General features: G+C 45.4%; 1 protein-coding gene across 2 annotated transcripts in view; it reads left to right on the forward strand.

Moving 5' to 3' along the window:
* DNAH10 (dynein axonemal heavy chain 10) overlaps positions 1-26,014 on the forward strand; it is a 152,833-nt gene that overhangs the window by 91,130 nt on the left and 35,689 nt on the right. For both annotated transcript variants that reach the window (XM_061140857.1, XM_061140858.1), the window contains 11 exons: positions 840-1,100; positions 4,030-4,202; positions 5,580-5,673; positions 6,035-6,202; positions 6,894-7,082; positions 11,314-11,485; positions 14,167-14,370; positions 15,293-15,373; positions 18,853-19,050; positions 19,731-19,892; positions 23,564-23,738. In XM_061140857.1, coding sequence (XP_060996840.1) covers positions 840-1,100; positions 4,030-4,202; positions 5,580-5,673; positions 6,035-6,202; positions 6,894-7,082; positions 11,314-11,485; positions 14,167-14,370; positions 15,293-15,373; positions 18,853-19,050; positions 19,731-19,892; positions 23,564-23,738 — 1,877 coding nt within the window. The remainder of the gene's footprint in view (positions 1-839; positions 1,101-4,029; positions 4,203-5,579; positions 5,674-6,034; positions 6,203-6,893; positions 7,083-11,313; positions 11,486-14,166; positions 14,371-15,292; positions 15,374-18,852; positions 19,051-19,730; positions 19,893-23,563; positions 23,739-26,014) is intronic.

Consider the following 26,014-nt stretch of genomic DNA (forward strand, 5'->3'; position numbering starts at 1 on the left):
CTTCCTAAGAATTCCTCTAGATTTACCAAGAGGAAAGGTAAATCTTACCCTTACCAAGGAAAGGGAATGTTCACAGGCACCATGAGTTTGTTTCTGGGGCCAGAGCCTAAGAGGTGCAAAGTTTTCTTAGTACTGGGATTGAAATTTATTATCATGTCTGCAGAACCATTCCCCCCACCAAAAATGTATCTTCTAGATGGACTGTTTACAGCCAGGATCCATGGTCCATGCATGCATGCATGCAGGCATCCATCTATCCATCCATTCATCTATCTATCCATGCATGTATCCATCCATCCATTCATGCATTTATTCACCCATGTTTATATCCATACATACACCCATCCATCAATGCATCTGTCGATCTGTGCATCCAGCCAGCTATCCATACACTTGTTTATCCATCCATCCAATTGATATATTTATTGAGCATCTCCTATGGGGACTGGTGCTGTGAATTGATGAACAAAATATATGTAGTTCCTGCCTTCAGGGAGTTTACAATCTAGAGAGGGACACAGATTAAAAAAAACAAAACAAAACTACAAATGAATATACAGAACTGCAAACTTTGAGAAGCCCAGTGAAACTCAAACCAGAGCATTCTGAGAGGGTGAAAGGAGAGATGGGATTTAGCTGAAATGAAAGTGTAAGTTGATCAGTCATGTCCGACTCTTTGTGACCCATGGACTATACAGTCCATAGAATTCTCTAGGTCAGAATACTGGAGTGGGTAGCCTTTCCCTTCTCCAGAGGATTTAGTTGAGATGGTGAGCAAAGGTATTGCTGAGTTCTGCTTTACAATATCACTGTTCTTCCTTTTCTTTAAAACAATTGAGGTGGATGAGTATGGCACACAGCAGCCAATTGCCCTGCTGAAACTGCTGTTGGAAAAAGGCTACTTGTACGACCGGGGGAAGGAGCTGAACTGTAAAAGCATCCGAGACCTCGGCTTTATTGCTGCGATGGGGAAAGCCGGAGGAGGCCGCAATGAAGTTGATCCAAGATTTACTTCGCTCTTCAGTGTCTTCAACATTCCCTTTCCTTCCGAGGAGTCTTTGCACTTAATTTATTCCTCCATCCTCAAAGGCCACACCTCGGTAACTTTTTTTTTTCACATATACACGAATCTATTTTTTTTCCCTTTTATTTATTTTTTTCCATTTATTTTTATTAGTTGGAGGCTAATTACTTAACAATATTGTAGTGATTTTTGTCATAATTGACATGAATCAGCCATGGATTTACATGTATTCCCCATCCCAATCCCCCCTCCCACCTCCCTCTCCACCCGATCCCTCTGGGTCTTCCCAATGCACCAGGCCCGAGCACTTGTCTCATGCATCCAACCTGGGTTGGTGATCTGTTTCACCCTAGATAATATACATGTTTCGATGCTGTTCTCTCGAAACATCCCACCCTTGCCTTCTCCCACAGTCTTTCTTTACTCATGTATTTTTAACTCATTTATTTCTTTACTCATTTACTCTTTTACTCATGTATTTCTTTACTCATGTATTTTTGACTATGCTGGGGTTTTGTCACTGCGTGCAGGCTTTCTCTAGTTGCAGTGAGTAGGGTCTTCTATTGTTGAGGAGCGCAGGTCCTAGGGTGCATGGTCTTCATTAGCTGCTATGAGACATGTGGGATATTCCTGGACCAGAGATTGAACCTATATTCCTGCATTGGCAGGCAGATTCTTTACCATTGGACCACCAGGGAAGTCCTATTCTTTTTTTTCTCCTTCAAACTTTTAACTTTTTAGTTTGTATTGGGGTATAGCTGATTAACAATGTTGTGGCAGTTTCAGATGACAGTGAAGGGACTCAGCCGTACATACACATGTATCCATTCTTCCCCAAACCCTCCTCCGATCCAGGCTGCCACATAACATGGAGTAGAGTTCCATGTGCTATACAACAGGGCCTTGTTGGTTATCCATTTTGGACATAACAATGTGTACATGACCTAGGAAAGTCCTATTCTTTTTCAAATTCTTCTCCCATTTAGGCTGTGGGTAACGACTTAATTAGAAGTCTAAACCAGAGGGCCTGGTGTTGGGTAGAAACTTGGTAGCAATGTATGCATTTGGCACGGCAAGCACAAGGCCTATAGCCCATGGGGCTTTTAGAGGCCCATGAACGTGTTTTAATTTCTCTCAAAATCAGAAGAAAAGAATCAATCTAATCCAGCCTGGATTATATTCATCTTTATACCAAGTTAATCATAATATATATAAGATAATATACTTAATTATAATTAATAAAATAGTATATAAATATATATTTTTATATGAGTAATATGTTTTTATGGAGGAAGGGGCCCATGAAGGCGTAGTGCCTAGGGTCCATGGAAATCATGGTGTGGCCCTGAGTTACACAGGTCACCTTGAGTGACAGCAATGAACCAACTACAGGATGTGGGCTCTGGAGTCAGTACCTGTTCTGCTCCTTGGGCAAGTCCCTTGAGCTCTCTCCTATGCCCATCCTCATCCAGAATAGGGAGGTAATGCCGGTACCGGCCTCCCTGACGTTTCGGGAGAATGAAAGGAGAAAATGCATGTGACGTGTGTGACACAGTGCGCACACCGCTACTCACCAGGTACTAGTTACTGCTGTTATTTCACCAGGATTTACATGACCTCCACAAATGGGCTTCCCTGGTGGCTCAGACCCTGAAGAATCAGCCTGCAATCCAGGAGACCCTGGTCAGGAAGATCCCCTGGAGAAGGGAATGGCACCTCATTCCAGGATTCTTGCCTGGAGAATCCCATGGACAGAGGAGCCTGGCGGGCTACAGTCCATGGGGTCACAAAGAGTCGGACATGACTGAGTGACTAACATTTTCACACTTTACAAGTGGAACCCCTTCATTTAAATAATGACCTCTGATCCTGGCACTTCTCTTCTAAAGCAGGCTTGCTCACTCAAAGTCTTGAGGGACCAGGCAAGAAAGATGAAGGTGTGGGAAGGCCAAATATGATGATCAGTGAGCACCTGGCGTGTTCATGCCCTACCACAAGCCATTCACTTCCAAAACTATGAGGTCTGTGCAAGTCACATCAGTCTCAGATGGAGGGTTGGTTTGGGGCTTTGGTTTCGTATCATGTTGACTTGTCAATTAATGTGAAAATCTGGGGAAACAAAAGCAGATCAGATGATTAGTTTCTCTGATCCTTCCTTTTTTTTTTTTTTCTTACCTTCTCACAAAAAAATTATGATGGGTTTTCCCTGGTGGTTGGTCCAGTGATTAAGAATCTGCAGTGCAGGGGACACCGGTTCAATCCCTAGTCTGGGAGGATCCCATATGCCTTGGAGCAGCTAAGCCTGTCAGCCTCAACTGCTGGGCCTGCATGCCTGGAGCCTGTGCTCAGTACTGGGGGCCCGGGGTGTGTGTGGGGGGAGCCACTGCAGTGGGACGCCTGAGCACCGCGGCTCAGTCGCCCCCACTTGCCAGAAACTAGGGAGAGCCCCCGTGCAGCAACAAAGACCCAGCACAGCCAATAAGTAAAATAATAAATAAAATAGGTTTTAAAAAATTAAAAAAAAAAGTTTTAAAAAATTACAGAAAAATTCATGCAATGTAAGACTAGCTATTAAAACCATTTTTAAAATATACAGTTCAGTGACACTTAGTACTTTCATAATGTTGTACAACTATCACCACTGTCTAGTTCCAGAATATTTTTATCACCCCGCAAAACAGTTATTCCACCCTGTCCTTCAGCCCCTGGCAACCACTAATCTGCATTCTGTCTCTATGGAGTGTCCTATTCTGGACACTTCCTGTCGGTGGAATCATACAATCTGTGGTCTTCTGTGTTTGGCTTCTTTCACTCAGCATGATGTCTTCAAGGTTCATCTACCTTGTATCCTGTGTCAGCGTTCTGCTCCTCTTCCTGGCCAAATCGTACTCCATGTTAATGGATGGACCACATTTTGCTTATCCATTCATCCATTGATAGACACTTGGTGTGGGGGGTGGTGGGACTTTTCATTCTCTAGGTGTTTCTTTTCTTTTTTTCTCTAGGTGTTTCATGAGAGCATCATGGCTGTGAGTGACAAGCTGACATCCTGCACGTTGACTCTTTACAAAATCATTGTTCAGGATCTGCCGCCCACCCCATCCAAGTTCCATTACATCTTTAACCTTCGAGATCTCTCACGGGTTTATAATGGTCTTGTCCTCACTAACCCGGAACGGTGAGTTTAGTCTTATCTAACTAAAAGATGCCTCGTCGGTATGATAGCTTCTCTTCTTCTTTTAAGACAGAGGAGCTATCAGGAAATGCGATGTGAATCCATGTGTCAGTTAATCACCCAGTGTCTTTTTGTTTATGTTAAACAAAGAACAGAGACAAATGCTTAGTTAAGACTTGATGCCTCTTGAGCCCTTGAGTTGAAGGTTGGGGAAGCCAAGAGAGGCAGGTGTGTGGCCAAGTGGACAGGTGTGTTCAACCCAGAGGTGGGGATGCTGTGCTGACCATTTGTTCTCAGTTCTAAAGGTGGAATTTGCCCAGTGGAGCCTTTCATTCGTACAACTGAGTTGTTTCCAGTTGCCAACTGGGTATATTTTATGTGCCTTTGGGAGAAGTTAACCACAGAGGACAGAGGGATTTAAGTCTTGGTGTAGAAATTTACTTGTGAAAACTAGATGAATTTGTGTATTTACATTAATGTATATTTCATCTATGTAGGTTTTCAGGGATGTCCCAATTTTGTGGATTTACATTATGAATCCACAAACTATTGAAAAATGAATCAGGAACTTTCCACGTGCCCACAGTGACTCTCAGTGCCCTTGAAAGCTTCAGAATGGCAGTTCAGGAGGGGGCCAGTCTGGGTATTTGGGGGTGGAATGAGGCCTCTTTGCCAGAAACCAGAGAAAGACCCAGAATTGGGGTCAGGTGGATCTGGTTCTTAGAGAAAGGAGTTGCCAGTGGCTCCACAACTGATGTTAAATTCATAAATTCCAGTGAGGAGGAGTCCCATCAAGTTCTCATGTCGTTTACATCACTTGTAGATAATGTTCTTTTTTTTTCTCTGCAGCAGGAGGAGCTATAAATGACAACGTTATAGTCTTTACATTTAAATTGTTAGTGTCCATTAAGTTTCGGGCTTCCCTGATAGCTCAGTTGGTAAAGAATCCGCCTGCAATGCAGGAGACCCCAGTTCAATTCCTGGGTCAGGAAGATCCCCTGGAGAAGGGATAGGCTACCCACTCCAGTATTCTTGGGCTTCTCTTGTGGCTCAGCTGGTAAAGAATCTGCCTGCAATGCGGGAGACCTGGGTTCAATTCCTGTAGTTGGGAAGATCCCCTGGAGAAGGGAAAACCTACCCACTCCAGTATTCTAGCCTGAAGAATTCATGAACTATGAAGTCCATGGGATTGCAAAGAGTCGGACACTGAGCAACTTTCACTTCACTTCATTAAGTTTCAATTAATATGAAACCAGGTTGTGGGGGGGAAGACTATAGATATGTCCTTTTCTGCACCTGTATAGTCATCTGAAAATAGTAGCATCCAGCCTACTCTTCTCTGATAACTTTGTGGCTAATTTTGCCCCTTCCATCCTGTAGATTCCAGACAGTGACCCAGATGGTGAGAGTCTGGAGGAACGAGTGTCTGAGAGTCTTCCATGACCGGCTGATCAATGAAACAGACAAAGAGCTGGTCAGTACATTGAAAATGTACCAGCAAATGCAACAAACAAACAAACAAAAAATACCCAGAACTCAAACAAACAAAAAGCAAAACTCTAACCACAAAATTTGTCTCTGGGTGAAATGAAAAAGTACAAAACAAAAACCCAATATTTTTTTAATGTATTTTTTATGTGGGACTTTACAGAAAAATAGAGACTAACAATGGAAGTCAATAGATTAAGGAGGGTGGATTGTTAAGTACTTAGCAGCAAAGGGGAAAAAATCGAATGCAAATGACTTCAGATAATCCTAGCCTATGCTCTTTTTCTGACAAGTCTTAGCACATGTGTGGTGTGAGTTTGGGTCCTGAAGTGGTCTTGTGTTGTAAGGTCCAGGAGCACATAGGAAAGTTGGTCACGGAACGTTTTAACGATGATGTGGAGGCGGTGATGAGGGACCCCATCCTGTTTGGAGACTTCCGGACAGCTCTGCATGAAGGGGAAGCACGCATTTACGAAGATATTCAGGACTATGAGGCAGCCAAGGCTTTGTTCCAGGTGCAGACGGGGCTTACCCCTCCCAGGATTACGTTACTTGAGTGCCCAGGAGGCGGAGCTGGGGAGAAGGCCATGCCTGTCTGTAACTTGGGAATGTGGGCTGTGTCTGACCCAGTGGTATCCAGTCCTGTGGTGCATGTGAATGACCTGATGGGTTTATTAATTCAGACCCCTGGAACCCATCCTCATGCGTTTCCCTTCATCAAGCCCACAGAGGGTGCCAGGGTTCCGGTGCACACCCAACGTTGGGAACCCCTCATCTGACCCCCTAATGTTCATTTTCACCTTAATTCATAAGGCAAGCCTTGTGGTCATCTTATCTTACTGCTGGCCAATCACAGACCAGCAGATCGAAATCTTTAAAAATTTTATTTAATTTAATCAATTTATTTGTTTTGGCCACGCTGTGCAGCGTGAGGGTTCTTAGTTTTCTGACCAGGGATTGAACTCATGACCCCTGCATTGGAAGCTCAGCGTCTTACCCACTGGATGCCTGGGGTGTCCCACAGATCGAAATCTTGATTGTGAAAGTTAGTCTTGTGAACCTGAATGATTTAATCATTTCAACCACTATTGACATTCAAAACAGTCTCTCTTCCATTTTTAATCTCTCCTGCACAGAAGAGAGAGTCTGTCTCTTAAAAGTCAGCAGTCCTTAAAAAAATTTATTTTTTTTTGGTCTCATATTCAGGAAATCCTTGAAGAGTATAATGAAAGCAATACCAAAATGAACTTGGTTCTCTTTGACGATGCTCTGGAGCACCTGACCCGCGTGCACCGCATCATTCGAATGGACCGAGGCCATGCCCTGCTGGTCGGGGTCGGGGGCTCTGGGAAGCAGTCTCTGGCCAGGCTGGCTGCCTTCACAGCTGGCTATGAGGTGAGCCAAACTCCCCGCTAGAAAATGGCTTTGCTATGCCAATTTCTGCAGTTAGTAGTTCCTGCAAAAATTCAAACAGTCTATTATAGATCATAATATGATGCTTTCACAGAGTATCAGATAGTTTTTTTGGGGGCGGGATCGATATTATTTTAACTGAATATTCGAAGCATCTAACTATTGTATTGTTTTTGGAATGTAGACTACATCAAATCAAGTTGGAGAGTCAAACATAAGCAAATCCTGTGATGCATAATGTGTGATGTGTGCTCGTGTAGAGGGGGTCTTGGCCCAAACCTCCATTGACCCAGTGTTCAGGGTCGGTGATGTGCTTGCTGGCTGTTGTTTCAATACAACCGCCATGCAAAGTTCTGGGCCATTCTTAGAATCTTCAAAAAACAATTAAACAGAAACAAAAAAAAATATTTTTATTGAGATACAATTCCCAGATCGTACAATTCATCTGTTTAAGGTATACAATTCAATAGTTTTTTTATGCTCAAAAGGTTGTGAAACCATCACATTCAACTTCAGAACATTTTCTTCATCCAAAGAAGAAATCCCAAGCTCCATATCGTCCTGTTCTTCCAGCCCCTCGGCCTTAAGACATCATTAATCTTTCTTTCTCTCTTGACTTTCCTATTCTGGGTTTTTCATACAGTTGGACCTCAGAGTATGTGGTCTTTTGTGACGCCTTCTTGCACTTAGCATAATGTTTCCAAGCTTCGTCCCTGTGTTTCATTCCTTTATGTGGCTGAATCATGTTCCATTGTACGGTAGACCATGTTTCAGTTATCCATTCATTCATTGACAGTCATTTGGATTATTCCCACCTTTTGACTACTATGAATCATGCTGTTATAAACATTCATGTACAGGATTCTGCAGGGACATATATTTTCATTTGTCTTGGGTGGATGCTAGGAGTGGAGTTGCTGGGTTGTGGGGTAATTCTCTGTTGATCCATCTGAGAAACTGCCAGATTGTTTGCCCAAGGGGCTGCACCATTTGACATCCCCCCAGCACTGTGTGAGGGGGGCCTGTGTCTCTACACCATCCTTAGACTCTTATAGATAGTCCTGCGGTGTCCACAGGTAACTTGCCAGCCTGGTCCATCGCTGTGGAGACGTGCATCCTGCAATGAGGCTCAGTTTTAAAGAAGAGTCAACTCCACTGCTCAGCCTCCCCACACACCCTCCTTAGTTCCTCGGTATCTGATTCTGTTCATAACTCGGGACTTGCGTTATCCTCGATGCCTCTGTTTTTGCCTATTGTTTTGCTCTGTTTTGATGATCATTTTCTTTTGAAATTGAGAAGTTAGAGGATTCAAGGGTACATGTTTTTAAAAGATTTTTGACCCATGACACTAGAGTTCACGTTAGAAAGTTGAATTCGTGGTGGAGTGTGCCTCCTTGAAGTGGGAGTAAAAAGCGCCAGGGGACTTCCCTGGTGTTCCAGTGGTTAGGACTTGGCTCTTTTACTGCAGGGGCATGGGAGGAAACTGAGATCCCACTTGCCTTGAAGGAGGGCCAAAAAATGGGGGGGGGGCTGGGGATGGAGGACCAGGGGAGAAGCAAAGGACTTTTAAATTTATCCATAACTTTGTTAAAAATAGGTTTGAAGCAAATATATGAGTTTTGGGTTTTTAGCAAATGTTAAATATGGGTGGTGGGTGCAGTGGCATTCTATTATTCATTGTATGTGGCTTATTACTCTTTAAAAGAATTGAGAGTCTTATTTATTTATGGCTGCACCGGGTCATCAGGCCTTCTCTGGTGTGGTGACTGGGGGCTACTCTCTGGTTGCAAAGCATGGGCTTCTCATTGTGGTGGAGTTGTTTGTTGCAGAGCCCAGGCTCTGGAGCACATGGGCTTCAGTGGTTGCAGCTCGAGGGCTCTAGAGCCTGGGCCCAGTAGTTGTGGTGCATGGCCTTAGTTGCCCCACAGCGTGTGGAATCTTCCTAGACTAGGGATCTAACCCAGGTTCCCTGAAATTGGCAGGCAGGTTCTTAACCACTGGACCACTGGGGAAATCCTGTATTTGGTTTATTTTTCAAGATGTCCTCTTTAACAACCAGTCAGTCTCACAACAAAGGATTAAACTGATTTATGCCACCAGCAACGTCTATTTCTCCCGACGCTGAAAACACTGTGTACTGTCATTCTGATATCTGCCAATAGTATAGGTGAAATATATCACAGTTTAAATGAGACTTTGTTTCTTTGGCAAATAGTGAAGTTTGAATAGACTTTTATTTATTTTTTAAATTTATTTATTTTAATTGGAGGCTAATTACTTTACAATATTGTAGTGGTTTTTGCCATACATTGATATGAATAGCCTTTTAATACATTCATTAGACATTTGTCTTTTCCCTTTAGTGAGTTGTCTCTTTATGTGCTTATTGATTTGTGAGAACTCTTTACATAGAAGAGCGGTCACTATTAATTCAATGAATCTCATTTGTGGTATTTCACAAATATTAACCTTCTGTTGAAAGTATTTCTAAACTAACTTGTTGAAAGTATTTCTAAACTAAGTTAGAAATACAAGTTAGTATTTCTAACTAACTTGGGTAGTTTAGGAAGTATTTCTAAACTAACGTAAAGGTTGGTGTAACTTTAAGATTAGATAAAATACGTAGTCAAAATCACCCATTATTCAAACGTAATTGCTTTCCTTTTATTTTCTACATTTTTCTATAGGCTAAGACATTAAGCTCTGGGCAAGTTGACTTTTCTGTTGATTAGTCCTGGTAAAACTGGGTCGTGGTTATGCATCTTGAGTTCAAGAAATGACAGAGAGGATGTTGGAGGGACAGAGGAGGAGCAACAGGATGTACTGGGTCATCACTGTGTCCTGGGAAGTGGAGGAGCAGTTGGGTAGGGGGACCAGAGAGCTGCTCATGCCAGGGGTGCCCGGAACTGTCGAGGCCGTGTGAAAGCTACACTTGGGGAGGGGGAAGGGGGTCTGCAGGTGGCGGGTGGAACTGGAGGCCAGATTACCTTTGGCTGAAGGGCATCCAAGTTGCCCTGAGTCTGTGTGTGTGACTATGTGTGAGAGAATGTGCGGATGTGCAAGTTTGTGTAACTGTGTGTGTGAGAATGTGTATGCGTGACTATGTCTGTGAAAGTGTGTGACAAACTACATGGGTGCCCATAACATAAACGTGTGTTGAGTGTGGGATTCGCCGTCTGAACATGTGTGGCTATGAATGTGCATGACTGGCTGAGTGAGTGTGAAAGAGGCTGTGTGTGTGTGTGTGTGTGTGTGTGTGTGTGCGCGCGCGCGCGCGTGCGCATAGAGGTGGAGAGGAGAGAGGAAATGAAGGATTTTTCTGCTGCCATAAATCTGAGCTGTTTTAAAACGACCGCTCACAGTTAAACTTCTACACATCCGAGCCGGAGGAAATGCTTGAACAGAAAAGACTTGGCTTATGCGTGTGTCCTTATTTCCATTTATATCTATTTTGTGTGTCAGAGGATTTTTGAGTTTAATATTTTTAAAATTGCTTCTTGTTCAGTCTTTTTTCTTTACACATCTTCTCACAATTTGTCTCATTTTAAATGAGCTCACGGTGACTGTGGTGGTGGTTTAGTTGCTAGTTCATATCCGACTCTTGAGACCCCATGGACTATAGCCTGCCAGGCTCCTCTGTCCATGGGGATTCTGTACCCACACCCATTTCCTCTGTTGCATGGCCCATCTCTGCCTTATCTCCTTCCCTATAATTGAAATGACTCTTCTTCTTTTTTTTTTTGCCACATCTCATGGCTTGCGAGATCTTAGTTCCCTGACCAGGGATTGAGCCCGCACCCCCTGAAGTGGAAGCACGGAGTCCTAACCACTGGACTGCCAGGAAAGTCCCATCCAATTACTCATTTTAATGACTGAGGCTGTCCTTTTCACAGCCCCCACTCCCTTTTTTTCTGCCTTATTCATCATCCATCTGCAGGAGCCTTGTTCCCTGCACCCACTCACCTCGCCCATGTGCGTGCCTGCACAGAACATCCACTGTGGTTTGTTCGACAAAAAGGAATGTCAGTTTTCTGTGTCCTGCCTTTCTCACTCCACCATGTTTTGTGAAAATGGCCCCGGTCATCCGGTTCTGTAGTCGCTGGTCCCCCTTTGATGGTGGCTCAGCTGGAAGCCGTCCTCTCCCTCTGCCCTCACCTGGAGGCCCTCCCTCGGGCCAGCGGTCTCACGGGGATGCTGTGGTCCACGCCGGCAGGTGTTTGAGATCCTCCTGAGCCGGGGCTACTCTGAGAACAACTTCCGGGAAGACCTGAAGAGCCTTTACCTGAAACTTGGCATTGAGAACAAGATGATGATCTTCCTGTTCACGGATGCCCACGTGGCCGAGGAGGGTTTCCTGGAGCTCATCAACAACATGCTCACCTCAGGTACTGGGACACTGGTCTCACATGGGGTTTGCTGGTCTCTGCGGCTCAGCTTTCAGCAGAGGCTGTCTGATAAGCATTACCTTTTAAAAGCATTTCTTACCTGCACAGGAGGTATCATTCAAGCTCTCATAGGTGGGTAGGAGCCAGCAGGTGCATCCCAGGCTGAGGGTCCAGTGTCTATGGTGGGTGATACGGGATGCTGATTGATTATGCCTGGGGTAGTGTCAGAGCCCCCCTCAAACCACATCCAGACTTAGAATGAATGAGAAGTGACTCACCAAAGGAAAAGAGGGGCCTATGACTAGAAAGAGGGAATGGACAGGGGCCAGGGACACAAAGAGCAGAACTGCACTTTCCAGTCCGGCACCAAGGAAACCTTTCCCCAGGTTTTAGCTGCAGTGCCTTACTGGTCTCCCTCCTCCAGTGGTTTCCTGTCTCCTGAATGCCTGGGGCATCCTACCATCCAGGCTGTTTATGTGGCATTGAGCACACGTTTCCTTGGGTTGGCAGTGGACGTTCCGTGTGTGGGTCACAAACTTGTAATTGGGATGTGAATGTCAGACCTATTCTCTGTCTGTAAACCTCATTGCAGGGCTCGGGGTTTATTTTCTTTGGAGACTGAGTGGGGTCCCCAGGGGTCTGTACCCCATATGATGCAGGTCAAATAGGTCTGAAGCCCTTGTGCTTTGCTGCATCATGAAGACGTTGCATCTCATCCTTGACACGAATGACATTAGGAGAGGGGATAATTCTGTTCTTTGTTGTGGAGGCTGTTCTGGGTATTATGGGATGTTAGCAGCATCCCTGGTCTCTACTCACTAGATGACACTAGTACCATCCCCAACACACACACACCAACACACATTGGACAACCAAAAATGTCTCCTGACATTGCCAGATATCTCTTCAGTTCAGTTCAGTAGCTCAGTCGTTCAATCGCTCTTTGCAACTCCATGGACTACAGCATACCAGGCTTGCCTGTCCATCACCAACTCCCAGAGCTTACCCAAACTCATATCCATTGAATTGGTGATGCCATCCTATCATCTCATCCTCTGTCGTCCCCTTCTCCTTCCGCCTTCAATCTTTCCCAGCATCAGGGTCTTTTCCAATGAGTCATCTCTTTGCTTCAGGTGACCAAAGTATTGGAGTTTCAGCTTCAGCATCAGTCCTAATGAATATTCAGGACTGATTTCCTTTAGGATTGACTGGTTGGATTTCCTTGCAGTATAAGGGACTCTCAAGAGTCTTCTCCAACACCACAGTTCAAAAGCATCAGTTCTTCGGCACTCAGCTTTCTTTATAGTCCAACTCTCACATCCATACATTACTACTGGAAAAACCGTAGCCTTGACTAGATGGACCTTTGTTGGCAAAGTAATATCTCTGCTTTTGAATATGCTGTTTTTAATATAGATTGGTCATAGCTTTTCTTCCAAGGAGTAAGTGTCTTTTAATTTCATGGCTGCAGTCACCATCTGCAGTGCTTTTGGAGCCCCCAAAAAATAAAGTCTGTCACTGTTTCCATTGTTTCCCCATCTATTTGCCATGAAGTGATGGGACTGGATGCCATGATCTTAGTTTTCTGAAAGTTGAGTTTTAAGCCAACTTTTTCACTCTTCTCTTTCACTTTCATCAAGAGGCTCTTTTGTTCTTCTTCACTTTCTTCCCTAAGAGTGGTGTCATCTGCATATCTGAGGTTATTGATATTTCTCCTGGCAAACTTGATTTCAGCTTATGTTTCATCCAGCCCAGCATTTTGCATGATGTACTCTGCATATAAGTTAAGTAGGCAGGGTGACAATATACAGCCTTGACCTACTCCTTTCCTGTTTTGGAACCAGTCTGTTGTTCCATCTCCAGTTCTAACTGTTGCTTCTTGATCTATAAACAGATTTCTCAGGAGGCAGGTCAGGTGGTCTGCTATTCCCATCTCTTTCAGAATTTTTCAGTTTGTTGTGATCCACACAGTCAAAGGCTTTGGCATAGTCAATAAAACAAAAGTAGGCATTTTTGTGAAACTCTTGCTTTTTTGATGGTCCAGTGGATGTTGGCAATTTGATCTCTGGTTCCTTTCCCTTTTCTAAATCCAGCTTGAACATCTGGAAGTTCACGGTTCACATACTGTTGAAGCCTGGCTTGGAGAATTTTGAGCATTACTTTGCTAGCGTGTGAGATGAGTGCAATTGTTCAGTAGTTTGAGCATCCTTTGGCATTACCTTTCTTTGGGGTTGAATGAAAACTGACCTTTTCCAGTCCTGTGGCCCCTGCTGAGTTTTCCAAATTTGCTGGCATAATGAGTGCAGCACTTTCGCAGCATCATCTTTTGTCTCTTGGGGATATCTCTTGGGGAGGGCAAAATTGTGCCCTTGAGAACTCCAGCTCTCATGCTCACGTTAACCCACCCAGGTAAGTAGCAGGCATTTGTTATTTCCATTTCATGGATGAGGAGACTGAGGTCCAAAGGGATTTTCACACACGGTGAGTGAGCCTTGGGGCTCAGAGCTGGGATGCAAGCCCTGCTCTTCAGACTCAGCAGCTACTGCTCTTTGGTGACTCAGTGTGTGTTCAGCTGCTCAGTCGTGTCTGACTCTTTGCGACCCCGCGGACTGTGCTCCTGCCATTTCAGTGCCTCGAGAAATAACCTGAGACTGAACAAAATGCTGGCCTTTGTTTTCCAGGCATTGTACCCGCACTTTTCCCAGACGAGGAAAAGGAGTCTATCCTCAGTCAGATTGGGCCAGAGGCTTTGAAGCAAGGGACAGGCCCGGCCAAGGAGTCCGTGTGGCAGTACTTCGTGAACAAGAGTGCCAACAACCTGCACATCGTCCTGGGCATGTCGCCGGTAGGGGACACCCTGAGGACCCGCTGCAGAAATTTCCCAGGTGCCCTGGAGCAGAGCCTGCAAATCCTTTCTTCCTCTTCAGTAGGGCACATGCTTTGGGTGAGGGAGTGACATGTGTCGGGAGGTTCCACGGTTCTACCAGCCAAGCGACCCATGACATGGTCATTAGGTTGAAAGTTGAGTCCTGCCATGTGGGATGAGCCTGGAGCCACCACTCAACAATCGCCAACCAGCTCTTGTGTTGCGGATGGATGGCTGGTGCCCTTCTTTTTTTACTTTAAATTTTCAAAAAATTTTTATTATTGATTTATTTTGGCTGTGCTGTGTCTTTGTGGGCGTGCATGAGTTTCTTTAGTTGTGGTGCATGAGGGTTTAGTTGCCCCAAGGTATATGGGATCTTAGTTCCCCAACCAGGGATTGAACCCTCATCCCCTGCATTGGCAGGTGGATTCTTAACCACTGAACCTCCAGGGAAGTCCTGACTGATGTCCTCCTAACACGAGGAAAAGCTCACAGTCCCAGCCTCGAGGCTCATAATGTACACAATATAGCTCTCCGCTCCGTTCTATTTGAAAAATTCTGGCATCCTCATGGAAGTAGCAGAGCCTGTCCCTAGAAATGGGGGGGGGGGGGGCAGTTTTACTCCCCAGGGGACACTTGTCAATGCCTGGAGACATTTTTGATTGTCACAATTTGGGTGAGGAGAACTATGTATAATTGGTATCTAGCTGATAGAGACTGGGTGTTGCCAAACACCCCACAATGCACAGACAGCCCCACCACTGAGGATTATCTGGTCAAATGTCACTAGTGCCGAGGCTGAGAAACCCTGTTTTTGATCGTTGTTTTTGGACATGTCCATCTCATTCACCAATTTGTTGGGTCGCAAAGACTGTATCCATGTTCCCGTGGGTCTCAGAGTAGCAAAGCAATCATCTCTTTTATCTCTCTTTCTTTTCAAGGTCTGGTAAATAACACTGGTATTGACTGGTTCATGCCCTGGCCTCCCCAAGCTCTGCATGCAGTTGCTAAGTCATTTTTAGGTAAGTGGCAGCTAATACCAGGACCACATGCACAGTATGTGTGCATGTTCACTCGCTAAGTTGTATCCGACTCTTTCTGACCTCAGGGACTGTAGCCCACCAGGCTCTTCTGTGGATTCTCCAGGTAAAGATACTATGCATTAACATTACAACAGTTTGTTATCCTTTTTCAGGCTTTGAATTTGGGTCCAGTAGATTGCATGGTCACGAATGATGTTTGTTAGTGTGTTTTGGTTCATATTGTGTTTTAGTCCAAAGAGACTTCAGGGGAATTACAAAGATAATGGAGGATAAGAATTGCTTAGGTATCATAGAAAGTAGGGGTCAGCAAACCATGGCCTGCAGGCCAAATTCAGCCCCTTGCTTGTCCTAGTAAATGATGTTTTATTGGAGCATGTAATAAACATACTGTCTATGGCTGCTTTTATGCTACAACCACAAAGTTGAGTAATTGCCACAGAGGCTGGATGGCCCACACAGCCTAAATATTTACTATTTGGTTCTTTAAAAAAAAGTTTTTTTATTGGAATATAGTTACTTTACAATGTTGTGTTATTTTCTATGGTAGAGCAAAGTGAATCAGCTATACATATACATATAGCTTCTCTTTTTGGGATTTCCCTCCCATTTAGGACACCACAGAGCACTGAGTACAGTTCCCTGAGCTATACAGTTGGTTCTCGTGGTTCTTTAGAGAAAATGTGTGCTGATCCCCAGGATGTCTGAAAAACCTTTTGGTAAACTGATTATCCATCAGTGTGGAATTTGCTCTACAGATTCAAACCCCTAAGGCCTTGGTTATTAATTTTAATCTTCAAAATAAGAAAGTGTTAGTCACTTAGCCATGTCTGACTCTTTGTGACCCCATGCACTGTAGCCCACCAGGCTCCTCTGTCCACGGGATTCTCCAGGCAAGAATACTGGAGTGGGTTGCCATTCCCTTCTCCAGGGGATCTTCCCAGCCCAGGGATCAAACTCACATCTCCTGCATTGCAGGCAGATTCTTTACCATCTGAGCTACCAGGGAAGCCCTCAAGCCAGTCAATTCATCCTCAGGGAAAAACTTTTTTTCAGGACCTAAGTTGAGTAGCTTTATGATACTGGGTGACCTAGTAAATAGCTTTAGCCTTAATACATATCCAATAAATAAATAACTAGTCCCACTTTACAGACAGATTGCAGTTTTTTGGAGAAGGGGGCTAAGAGAATGAATCTTTTTTGATGATATAACTCAGAGATCAGCAAACTTTTCCTATAAATGACTAGACGATAAATATTTTCGGCTTTGTAAGTCATATGATCTCTGTTGCAATTATTCAGTTTCACCATTGCATCATGAAAGTGGCCACAGACACTATGTAAGTCAATGGGCATGGCTGTGTGCCAATAAAACTTTATTTACAAAAATGGGCAGTGGGCCAGATTTGTCCTGGGGGCTGTAGTTGCCAGCTCTGATATAGATGTGCCTTAGCTTTCATTGGACTTCCCTTGTGGCTCAGACAGTAAAGAATCTGCCTGCAATGCAGGAGACCCAGGTTCAACCCTGGGTCGGGAATATGCCCTGAAGGAGGGCATGGCAACCTACTCCAGTATTCTTGCCTGGAGAATCCCATGGACAGAGGAGCCTGGCGGACTACAGTCCATGGGGTTTCATAAAGAGTCGGACACACCTGAGTGACTACCACTTTCTTTCACTTTAGCTCTCGTAGGTTTTTCAGCCACCTCTGTGCATTAGTACTTACTGCTTTCAGTATTTAGTGGTTAAGCATCGTAAATAATGGTGCATGGAATTTACTTAGACTTTTTCTCTTAGGATATATTCCTGGAGTTGGGATGACTGTGCCCAATAAGTATGGATATTTGTGAGGCAAAGCTTTTCATGCATGCTGTAAAATTGGCCCATAGGCTGTGGTTTGTTGACCCCTGGTATAATTCAAGACCAAACATGCAGAATCTGGATGAGTGCCTATTTTTGGTCATACCTCCTTCCTTCATTTTTGAGGTGAAAGTATTTTGCAATCTGTGAGATAATTCGAGTGATGTGGTTTTGGCACTGGAAGTGATTATTAATTTTTTTCAGCAGGAAAAAATATAGGAAGGCCTGAGCTCAGATGCTCAGTCGTGTCTGACTCTTTGTGACCTGCTAGGCTCCCCTGTCCACAGGATTCTTCTGGCAAGAATACTGGACTGGGGTGCCATGCCCTCCTTCAGGGAATCTTTCCAACCCAGGGATCGAACCTGCCTCTCTTATGTCTCTTGCATTGGCAGGTGGGTTCTTTACCACTGGCACCACCTGAGAGGCCCCATAGGAAGACCTGCCTCGTGCCAAGTATGTGTTGGATACAGGGAATATAGCAGGGGCACTGGGGAAATTTCTGGAATCTCAAGCCCCTCTCCCAACACTGTGTTAGCCTTTAGTAAGACAAACCTTCCTACGTAGGGAAAGAAAATTGGCTTTCTGTGTTCTTAGAGAAATTGCCAGAATATTAGTCATTTCAGCTCAGTCGCTCAGTCGTGTCCAACTCTTTGTGACCCCATGGACTGCAGCACACCAGGCTTCCCTGTCCATCACCAACTCCTGGAGCTTACCCAAACTCATGTCCATTGAGTCAGTGATGCCATCCAACCATCTCATCCTCTGTTGTCCCCTTCTCCTCCTGCCTTCAATCTTTCCCAGCATCAGGGTCTTTTCCAATGAGTTAGTTTTTCGCATCAAGTGACCAAAGTACTGGATCTTCAGTTTCAGTATCAGTCCTTCCAATGAATATTCAGGACTGATCTTTTAGGATTGACTGGTTTGAAAAACCAGAAAAGCCACTGACAAGTGATAACTGCTTTTTTCTTTTTTTGTTAAAGCATTTTTATAGTGTATTTTATTGTGGTAAAAAAAATATGCAAAATTTGCCATTTTAACTATTTTAAACCATTTTAAGTGTGCACTGCTATACTTTTTAATACTCACAATGTTGTGCAATTGGCATCACCGTCTATCTCCAGAACCTTTTTCATCTTTAAAACAGAAACTCTGTCCCCATTAAACACTCAATCCCTGTTCTCCCACCCCCAGCCCCACCCTCCACCCCTGGGAACCTCTAATTTACTTTCTGTCACTAATCTGCCAATTCTAGATGTTTCCTCTGTCCTTTTATGGCTGGCTTTTACTTTGCATGTTTTCCAGCTTTATCCATGTTGCTGCATGTATCAGAATTTCCTTCTTTAAGGCTGAGTAATACTTCATTTATGGACAGGCCACATTTTGTGTATCCACCCATCTGTTGGTAGACGCCTCTGGCTACTGTGAATAGCACTGCTATGAACACTGACATACAAAAATCTGCCTGTGTCTGTCTTTCACCTCTTTTGGGAATGTACTTAGGAGTGGAATTGTTGGGTCACGTGGGAATTCCGTGTTTAACTCTTTGAGGAACTGCTCGTCTCCTCTCTTTATGAACCACCATTTTCCATTCCTTTCTCTTCAGGAACTAATCAGATGATCCCAGCAGAGAATATAGAAGATCTGGTAGAACATGTCGTTTTGGTCCACAAATCCGTGGGTGAATTCAGCAAACAATTCCTACAGAAACTGAGGCGCTGCAACTATGTAACTCCGAAGAACTACCTGGATTTTATTAACACGTATTCAAAATTACTGGATGAGAAAACTCAGTATAATATAGGTAAGACTTGGGAGGGGGAGGATTCGTAGAAACTGCTATTCCTTATGAGTAAGGATCCAAGTGCTAATGTTTTCCTTAAGCAGATGTTTTCTTAGCAAGATTGAGCATGTTTGGGACTGAGGCAAAGCCGAAAACGCACATTTTGGATTTTGCACCTCAAAATGATATGTGTGGGTGGGCAGAGCCCTGGCATGCATTTATTTTTGTTTTTCTGTGTTGGGCTGTGCACTCTAAGCTCTAAATTTGCATTCCATTAGAAATACTGTTTAATGAGAGCAAGCATTTCTCTGTTGGAAAACTTTAAAAAAAAATTCTCTGGTTCTGGCTGTTGGTCAAATGAAGCACTGTTTTCGGAAATATAGTCATTTTGGAAGTCAAAGTGTTGTTAGTCACTCAGTCACATCTGACTGTTTTGCAACCCCATGGACTGTAGTCCACCAGGCTCCTCTGTTCATGGCATTCTCCAGGCAAGAATACTGGAGTGGGTTGCCATTCAGAGATGCCAGCCCCAAAATGGCAATGGAGGTGCTGAGAGATGCTTGACATCTCATGAAGATTATTTTATTTTATTTTATTTTCCTGTGAGCCCAGGTTGGGTGAATCTCACTGCATTGTGTGTAGTCGGATATGTTGAGAACAGAGGCCCCTCAAGGGTGAATACCTGTGTTCCCTGTCCTCAGCTCAGTGCAAGCGTCTGGAGGGAGGCCTAGACAAGCTGAAGGAGGCCACCATCCAGCTGGATGAGCTGAATCAGAAGCTGGCCGAGCAGAAGATCGTGCTGGCGGAGAAGTCGGCTGCCTGTGAGGCCCTACTGGAGGAGATCGCCACAAATACGGCCGTAGGCAAGTGTGGGGCCAGCTCTGGGGATCTGGACTGCCCCCTTACCACCAAAAAACACCCAAATAGGACAGGGCTCCATTGCATGACAGCCCTGGGAAGCCACTTGTAGGAACTGGCATGTTTTGACCTACCCATTGCTATCTTTTTTTGAAGATTTATATTTTTAATTCTTATTTTTTGGCTGCACTGGGTCTTCACTATGGCACACTGGCTTTCTCCAGTTGTGGTTCATGGGCCTAGCTGCCCTGCAACATGTAGGATCTTAGTTCTCTGACCAGGGATCAAACCCATATCCCCTGCATTAGAAGGCAGACTCTGAACCACTGGACCGCCATGGAAGTCTCAAACTGGGTGCTTTAAAACAGAGACATTTATTTATTCTCACTGTTTTGGAGGATAGAAGTCTGAAATGAAGGTCTTGGCAGGTCCCTGCTCCCTCTAAGGCTCCGGGGAGGACCCTTCCTGGCCTCTTGTAGCTTGTAGCGGTGGCCAGAAGTCCTGAGTGTTCTTTGGCTTGTGGACGCATTCCTCCAGTCTCTGCCTCCACTATCATGTGACGTTTCCCCCACTGTGTCTCCATGTCTTCACATGGCCTTCTTATAAGGACACGGTTGTTGGATTTAGGATCTACCCTAACCCAGTATGACCTTGTGTTAACTAATTATATCTACAAAGACTCTGTTTCCAAATAAGGTGACATTCTGTGGTTCTGAGTGGCCATGGATTTTGGTGGGGGCACTATTCAAGCTGGTACACCTAGTCCAAGCCAAGCTTTGTTCTAAATGTGGGGTCACAGCCCCTGGAAAGAAGCTTACATTCTAGTGAGTGGAGCCCATTCATGAGCCAAGAATCAGATGAAATTTCAGATTGTGGTTAGTGTCACAAATAAACTAAGATAAAATAAAGCAAATAAACAGAGTGATGAAGTGACAGTGACCTGGGGGGAGAGTGACATTTGGGCTGGGCTGAATGAACATATAGAGGAAAACAACAGAATGGGAAAGACTAGAGATCTCTTCAAGAAAATTAGAGATACCAAGGGAACATTTCATGCAAGGATGGGCTCAATAAAGGACAGAAATGGTATGGACATAACAGAAGCAGAAGATATTAAGAAGAGGTGGCAAGAATACACAGAAGAACCATACAAAAAAGATGTTCATGACCCAGATACCCACGATGGTGTGATCACTCATCTAGAGCCAGACATCCTGGAATGGGAAGTCAAGTGGGCCTTAGGAAACATCACTACAAACAAAGCTAGTGGAGGTGATGGAATTCCAGTTGAGCTATTTCAAATCCTAGAAGATGATGCTGTGAAAGTGCTGCATTCAATATGCCAGCAAATTTCGAAAACTCAGCAGCGGCCACAGGACTGGAAAAGGTCAGTTTTCATTCCAATCCCTAAGAAAGGCAATCCCAAAGAATGCTCAAACTACCGCACAATTGCACTCATCTCACACACTAGTAAAGTAATGCTCAAAATTCTCCAAGCCAGGCTTCAACAATACGTGAACTGTGAACTTGCAGATGTTCAAGCTGGATTTAGAAAAGGCAGAGGAACCAGAGATTAAATTGCCAACATCTGCTGGATCATTGAAAAAGCAAGAGAGTTCCAGAAAAACATCTACTTCTGCTTTATTGACTATGCCTAAGCCTTTGACTGTGTAGATCACAACAAACTGTGGAAAATTCTGAAAGAGATGGGAATAGCAGACCACCTCACCTGCCTCTTGAGAAACCTGTATGCAGGTCAGGAAGCAACAGTTAGAGCTGGAGATGGAACAACAGACTGGTTCCAAATCAGAAAAGGAGTACATCAAGGCTGTATATTGTCACCCTGTTTATTTAACTTATATGCAGAGTACATCATGCGAAGCGCTGGGCTGGATGAAACATAAGCTGGAATCAAGACTGCTGGGAGAAATATCAATAACCTCAGATATGCAGATGACACCACCCTTATGGAAGAAAGTGAAGAAGAACTAAAGAGCCTCTTGATGAAAGTGAAAGAGAAGTGTGGAAAACTTGTCTTAAAACTCAACATTCAGAAAACTAAGATCATGGCATCCAGTCCCATCACTTCATGGCAAATAGATGGGGAAAGAGTGGAAACAGTGGCAGGCTTTATTTCTTTGGGCTCCAAAAGCACTGCAGATGGTGGCTGCAACCATGAAATGAAAAGACGCTTACTCTTTGGAAGGAAAGTTATGACCAACCTAGATAGCATATTAAAAAGCAGAGATATTACTTTGCCAACAAAGGTCCGTCTAGTCAAGGCTATGGTTTTTCCAGTAGTCATGTATGGATGTGAGAGTTGGACCATAAAGAAAGCTGCTGCTGCTGCTGCTAAGTCGCTTCAGTCATGTCCGACTCTGTGCAACCCCATAGATGGTAGCCCACAAGGCTCCCTCATCCCTGGGATTCTCCAGGCAAGAACACTGGAGTGAGTTGCCATTTCCTTCCCCAATGCATGAAAGGGAAAAGTGAAAGTGAAGTCGCTCAGTCGTGTCTGACCCTTAGCGACCGCATGAACTGCAGCCTGCCAGGCTCCTCCATCCATGGGATTTTCCAGGCAAGAGTACTGGAGTGGGTTGCTGTTTTCTTCTCTGAAAGAAAGCTGAGTGCTGAACAATTGATGCTTTTGAACTGTGGTGTTGGAGAAGACTCCTGAGAGTCCCTTGGACTGCAAGGAGATCCAACCAGTCCATTCTAAAGGAGATCAGTCCTGAGTATTCATTGGAAGGACTGATGTTGAAGCTGAAACTCTAATATTTTGGCCACCTGATGCGAAGAGCTGACTCGTTGGAAAAGACCCTGATGCTGGGAAAGATTGAAGGCAGGAGAAGGGGATGACAGAGGATGAGATGGTTGGATGGCATCACCAACTCAATGGACATGAGTTTGGGTAAACTCCGGGAGTTGCTGATGAACAGGGAGGCCTGGCGTGCTGCAATCCATGGGGTCTCAAAGAGTGGGACACAACTGAGAGACTGAACTGTCTGACTGAATGAATGTAGGAAAAGCTGACGAAGAGGCAAGAGAGATCTCAGTAAGCCAGAAAAACTTCAAGGGCAGCCCTGATGTCCTCAGCTAACAGCGGCCAAGCGGGGTTGGGGTTGTCTCGTGGGATGGAGTGGGCCGGAGACATAGGTGGGCTAGTTAGGGAGGGTCAAGGTTGCAGCAGCTATCCCGGTGTTAGGGACCCCAGGGACCATGAAGACACTGGCCATATTGGCCAAAGCTCATTTGACCCCCTCGTCCCAGTGCTCATTTTTTTTAAAAATTATTTTTTAAATTTATTTTTTGTTGCACTAGATCTTTGTTGCTGCAGGTAAGCTTTCTCTAGTTACAGCAGGTGGGGGCTACTCTTTAGTTGGTATGCAGGCTTCTCATTGTGGTGGCTTCTCTTGTTGTGGAGCATGGGCTCTAGGCATGCGGGCTTCAGTAGTTGTAGTGCACGGGTTTAGTTGCTCTGTGGAGGCACATGGGATCTTAATTCCGGACCAGGGACAGAACCTGTGTTCCCTGCATTAGCAGGCCGATTCCTACCCACTGCGCCACCGGGGAAGTCCCAGTGCCCACCTTTGAGGGCTGTGCCACTTTGGCTCAGGAGCAGTGGCCCATCCTCCCCACCTTCGGTGGCTTCATTCCCCTCCCTCTCCCCCCACAGCGGAGGAAAAGAAGAAGCTGGCAGAGGAAAAAGCCATGGAGATAGAGGAGCAAAACAAGATTATTGCAGTGGAGAAGGCGGAGGCCGAGACTGCCCTAGCTGAGGTCATGCCCATCCTGGAGGCCGCCAAGCTGGAGCTGCAGAAGCTGGACAAGTCGGATGTGACCGAGATCAGGTAACAGGTGGCCATCCCCAAGTGTGCCTGGCCTCCAGCGTCACCCCTGACAGCAACGATGACATAATCATGGCAGTTTGGCATTTCTGTGCCGCCCACTTTGCATGGTGGGGACTGTCATCATCTTCATTTGCAGATGAGGGTCCTCGAGCCCAGAGAGGTGAGCTGACTTGCCCCAATCAGTAGGTAGCCCAGCCCACTGGCCTTGAACGCTGGCCACTCACAGAAGTAGATTGGGTTCCAGAAGGGGCTGGTGGGAGAGGTAGAGCCTTATAAATCAGTCCTCTTTAGGAGAACATGATTGGGTGTCTGTCCTGAAAGAGGCAGGGCCCTGGATGCAGGCCAGGTGTGCCAAAGGCCGAGAGCAGATGGGAGATGCCCTCATCCATTTCTAGACATATGATGGACTTTTAGAGGTGGGAAGAGTGGTTTGTTTCTTTTGGGGGGGGGGCTGCGCTTGCGTGGCTTGTAGGATCTTAGCTCCCCGATCAGGCATTGAACCTCTCACTGCCCTGGCAGTGAAAGCACCAAACCTTAATCACTGGACTGCCAGGGAATTCCCAGGAGAGTGAGTCTTAATTGTAGCTCCCAGCCATTCTGCAAATCAATGTGCCAAATGACTCCAACCCCTGCAGCCAGAGGGCTCATTTGCTGTCCAGAAGAGGGGTCTGGTATGGCATTTTCTTCCTTCCCACCATGGGGCACTGTTTCCTTAGGGTATCGTTAGTGAATCTCAGTGCTAAGTTTGGCAGCGCCCGTGAAGCCAGGAAGAAACAGCGTCCTGCCTGCCCCACCCCATTCCCTGTCTTCGCGCTGCATGGTCTTGCTCATGTGTCCCTGTGTTAGGAGCCTCGGCTCTCTCCTCTCCTTACTCGCCATCACGTCCTCGTTTTCAGAAGGGGTGTTGTCCTTCTGGCTGCACAATCAGTGAGAGCGACTCCTGTTTCCAGGCTGGAAGCTGACCTGTGTTTCGTGTGCGTGGTGGGATGGCGCTGCTTCTCTGAGCTCCCCTCTTTTCCTAAGGGCCACGTGGCAGCCCTTGTCCAAGGCCGTGCTCTGGTTGTTGGCTCTTGCCTGGAAAATCCCATGGACAGAGAGAGGAGCCTGGCAGGCTACAGTCCATGTGAAACACATGGATTCAAACAGAACATTCAGCTCGTTCCAGAGCAGGAAACCCAAGTGACTCCTGGGCTGGGGGTGGGGGGTGGGGTGGTCATCTGGAGGTGCTGCTGCTGTTAGCAAGAGGTCCTGATTTCAGAGGTTTGCAGTGTGATTGCAATGAAGGCGTATGGATGGATGTTTTATAATTCTATTTATTTGGTTTTGGCTATGCTGGGTCTTTATTGCTGCATGTGGGTTTTCTCTATTTCCGTCAAGTAGGGGGCACTCTCTAGCTGTGGTGTGCAGGCTTCTCATTGCCATGGCTTCTCTTGTGGAGCACGGGCTCTAGGGCACGCAGGCTTCAGTAGTTGCGACACGTGGGCTCAGCAGTTGCAGCTCCTGGTCTCTGGAGCACAGGCTCAATATTTGTGGTGCATGAGGCTTAGTTCCTCAGTGACATGTGGGATCTTCCTGGACCAAGGATTGGACCCACAACTCCTGTATTAGCAGATGGATTCTTTAACCACTGAGCCACCTAGGAAGCTCCAGGATGGCTGTTTTAAAACTGCAATAGCACGTGTTGGAAGTTTAGACTGAGTTGTGAGAGAGACCATGAATATGTGCATTTTCAAGGGAAACATCCAGCCACTGGTTATATGGATTTGGGGCTCTGCTCTACCTGGTGGCTCAGATGGTACAGAATCTGCCTCCCAATACAGGAGACAGGTTTGATGCCTGGGTTGGGGAGATCCCCTGGAGAAGAACATGGCAACCTACTCCAGTATTCTTGCCTGGGAAATTTCATGGACAGAGGAGCCTGGCGGGCTATAGTCCATGGGGTCGCAAAGAGTTGGATACAACTTAGCGACTAAACATCAACAACAACAACTCTGGTCAGTAGCATAAAAACATTCTGAGAACAGAGTTGGGAAGGATCTTTGAGGGGGATTTATCTGGAAGGAGGAGAAGGTTGTGAATCCCCTCAACAGTCCAAGGGGCTGGTGAGAGGGGCTTTCCATGGGACCACGTGGAGAGCTTGATATGTGTCCTCTGTGGTTAGACAGGGTGCCTGTATTATCCCTGAGATAGTAAAAATGGCCTATGGCCTAAAAGGAGTAATTTTTAAAAATGTAGTTATTGGAACAGGTGATATGTTCACGCATGGCTTTGCTTCT

The sequence above is a fragment of the Dama dama genome, chromosome 5 (genome assembly GCF_033118175.1).
Source record: "Dama dama isolate Ldn47 chromosome 5, ASM3311817v1, whole genome shotgun sequence".
In the NCBI taxonomy this organism is placed as follows: domain Eukaryota; kingdom Metazoa; phylum Chordata; class Mammalia; order Artiodactyla; family Cervidae; genus Dama; species Dama dama.